This window comes from Procambarus clarkii, chromosome 8 (genome assembly GCF_040958095.1).
Source record: "Procambarus clarkii isolate CNS0578487 chromosome 8, FALCON_Pclarkii_2.0, whole genome shotgun sequence".
Lineage (NCBI taxonomy): Eukaryota > Metazoa > Arthropoda > Malacostraca > Decapoda > Cambaridae > Procambarus > Procambarus clarkii.
This window is the reverse complement of record NC_091157.1, coordinates 6,104,612-6,107,450: the sequence shown is the minus strand read 5'-3', so window position 1 is coordinate 6,107,450 and position 2,839 is coordinate 6,104,612. Positions and strand designations below refer to the sequence as shown.

General features: G+C 53.9%; 1 protein-coding gene across 1 annotated transcript; it reads left to right on the top strand.

The window, feature by feature from the left end:
• The first annotated feature begins 854 nt into the window (after window positions 1-854).
• Window positions 855-2,483, top strand: LOC138359486 (SUMO-interacting motif-containing protein 1-like). Its single transcript, XM_069318778.1, has one exon. The coding sequence runs from the start codon at window positions 855-857 to the stop codon at window positions 2,481-2,483; it is 1,629 nt and encodes a 542-aa protein (XP_069174879.1).
• The last annotated feature ends 356 nt before the right edge of the window (window positions 2,484-2,839 follow it).

Here is a 2,839-nt window from a genome sequence, read left to right as displayed (position 1 = left end):
AGAAGTCGTAGTGTTATACGACTTTAATGGAGAGTTGATTACCGGTTTAAGGGATTCACTTTAGTCAGCATTGGGTCGGCGCACTCATATGTTTTTTTTTGGCCTAGTTATGTACTAGGCTTTTGTCAGAGTCCAGACAAAATTATAGTAAAAGTAAACCTAAAATATCTTAGGCCTCGTATAGCACACACATTGACTATCTTACGCGTAAGATAGTGTGTATTAGGCCTTAGTTTGCTAGGAGAGGTTAGGTTAAGCTCTATATTTAGGTTGTGGTTATAAAAATGTTTCCCATCTGCCACATTCAATAATACAAGGGTCAACTTTCTGGCTGTCCATCACTATACATTGGTACTTTTTTGGAGGTCCATCACTATACATTGGTACTTTTTTGGAGGTCCATCACTATACATTGGTACTTTTTTGGAGGTCCATCACTACTCATTGGTACTTTTTGGAGGTCCATCACTATACATTGGTACTTTTTGGAGGTCCATCACTATACATTGGTACTTTTTGGAGGTCCATCACTACACATTGGTACTTTTTGGAGGCCCATCACTACACATTGGTACTTGCCACCAAATAATTACTATAACTATTTTAATCTTAGGAAGATGGGCTGTGTTTTTTTTCATGTACAATTTCTACGTTGTATTTCCATGTTGTATTTCCATGTCTCCTCCGCCTGCCTGCCCTCGGTCACACCCAAGACTTAAAAATTGAGATGAAACACCCTCAAACAATTTAAACTTTAGTGACGTAAATCCGCCACCTCGTCAAGCCTCGACGTGGTGGACCAAGGGAACGGCGTGGTGGACCAAGGGAACGGCGTGGTGGACCAAATGGACGGTATGGTGGACCAAGGGAACGGCGTGGTGGACCAAGGGAACGGCGTGGTGGACCAAGGGAACGGCGTGGTGGACCAAGGGGACGGCGTGGTGGACCAAGGGGACGGCGTGGTGGACCAAGGGAACGGCGTGGTGGACCAAGGGGACGGCGTGGTGGACCAAGGGAACGGCGTGGTGGACCAAGGGAACGGTATGGTGGACCAAGGGAACGGCGTGGTGGACCAAGGGAACGGCGTGGTGGACCAAGGGAACGGCGTGGTGGACCAAGGGAACGGCGTGGTGGACCAAGGGGACGGCGTGGTGGACCAAGGGAACGGCGTGGTGGACCAAGGGGACGGCGTGGTGGACCAAATGGACGGTATGGTGGACCAAGGGAACGGCGTGGTGGACCAAGGGAACGGCGTGGTGGACCAAGGGAACGGCGTGGTGGACCAAGGGAACGGCATGGTGGACCAAGGGGACGGCGTGGTGGACCAAATGGACGGTATGGTGGACCAAGGGAACGGCGTGGTGGACCAAGGGAACGGCGTGGTGGACCAAGGGAACGGCGTGGTGGACCAAGGGGACGGCGTGGTGGACCAAATGGACGGTATGGTGGACCAAGGGAACGGCGTGGTGGACCAAGGGAACGGCGTGGTGGACCAAGGGAACGGCGTGGTGGACCAAGGGAACGGCGTGGTGGACCAAGGGAACGGCGTGGTGGACCAAGGGGACGGCGTGGTGGACCAAGGGAACGGCGTGGTGGACCAAGGGAACGGCGTGGTGGACCAAGGGAACGGCGTGGTGGACCAAGGGAACGGCGTGGTGGACCAAGGGAACGGCGTGGTGGACCAAGGGAACGGCATGGTGGACCAAGGGAACGGCATGGTGGACCAAGGGAACGGCGTGGTGGACCAAGGGAACGGCATGGTGGACCAAGGGAACGGCGTGGTGGACCAAGGGGACGGCGTGGTGGACCAAGGGAACGGCGTGGTGGACCAAGGGGACGGCGTGGTGGACCAAGGGAACGGCGTGGTGGACCAAGGGAACGGCGTGGTGGACCAAGGGAACGGCGTGGTGGACCAAGGGGACGGCGTTGTGGACCAAGGGAACGGCGTGGTGGACCAAGGGAACGGCGTGGTGGACCAAGGGGACGGTATGGTGGACCAAGGGAACGGCGTGGTGGACCAAGGGGACGGCGTGGTGGACCAAGGGAACGGCATGGTGGACCAAGGGAACGGCGTGGTGGACCAAGGGGACGGTATGGTGGACCAAGGGAACGGCGTGGTGGACCAAGGGAACGGCGTGGTGGACCAAGGGAACGGCATGGTGGACCAAGGGAACGGCATGGTGGACCAAGGGAACGGCGTGGTGGACCAAGGGAACGGCGTGGTGGACCAAGGGAACGGCATGGTGGACCAAGGGAACGGCATGGTGGACCAAGGGAACGGCGTGGTGGACCAAGGGAACGGCATGGTGGACCAAGGGAACGGCGTGGTGGACCAAATGGACAGTATGGTGGACCAAGGGAACGGCATGGTGGACCAAGGGAACGGCGTGGTGGACCAAATGGACGGTATGGTGGACCAAGGGAACGGCGTGGTGGACCAAATGGACGGTATGGTGGACCAAGGGACGTCATCAGAAAATTAGATTTAAGCCAGCATTGAGAAATCTTGTGAGATAAAACAGTAATGGCATCAGATTTCTGTAAGGCAAATTCTGAAGGATTGAGGACGCAACATTAATTCAAAACTATCTAGATAGGCTTTTGAAATGACTTTTGAAATATATGTAAGCGATTTAGATAGGAGACTGAACAGCAATATTCGCAAGTTTGCAGATGTCAACAAAACCAGGGAAGGAAATAAATTTAGAAGAAAACTCAAAATTTCTTCAAGACGTCCGGATAGGCTTTATGAAATGGGCAGAAGATTGGCAGATGCAGTTTAATGCTGAGAAGTGTAAGATTCTGAGGCTTGATAATAATGATATCCAGCTGATATCTG

What these genes read in the sequence shown, in the direction of transcription:
- LOC138359486 (XM_069318778.1), top strand. Translation starts at nt 855, where the DNA reads ATGGTGGACCAAGGGAACGGCGTGGTGGACCAAGGGAACGGCGTGGTG.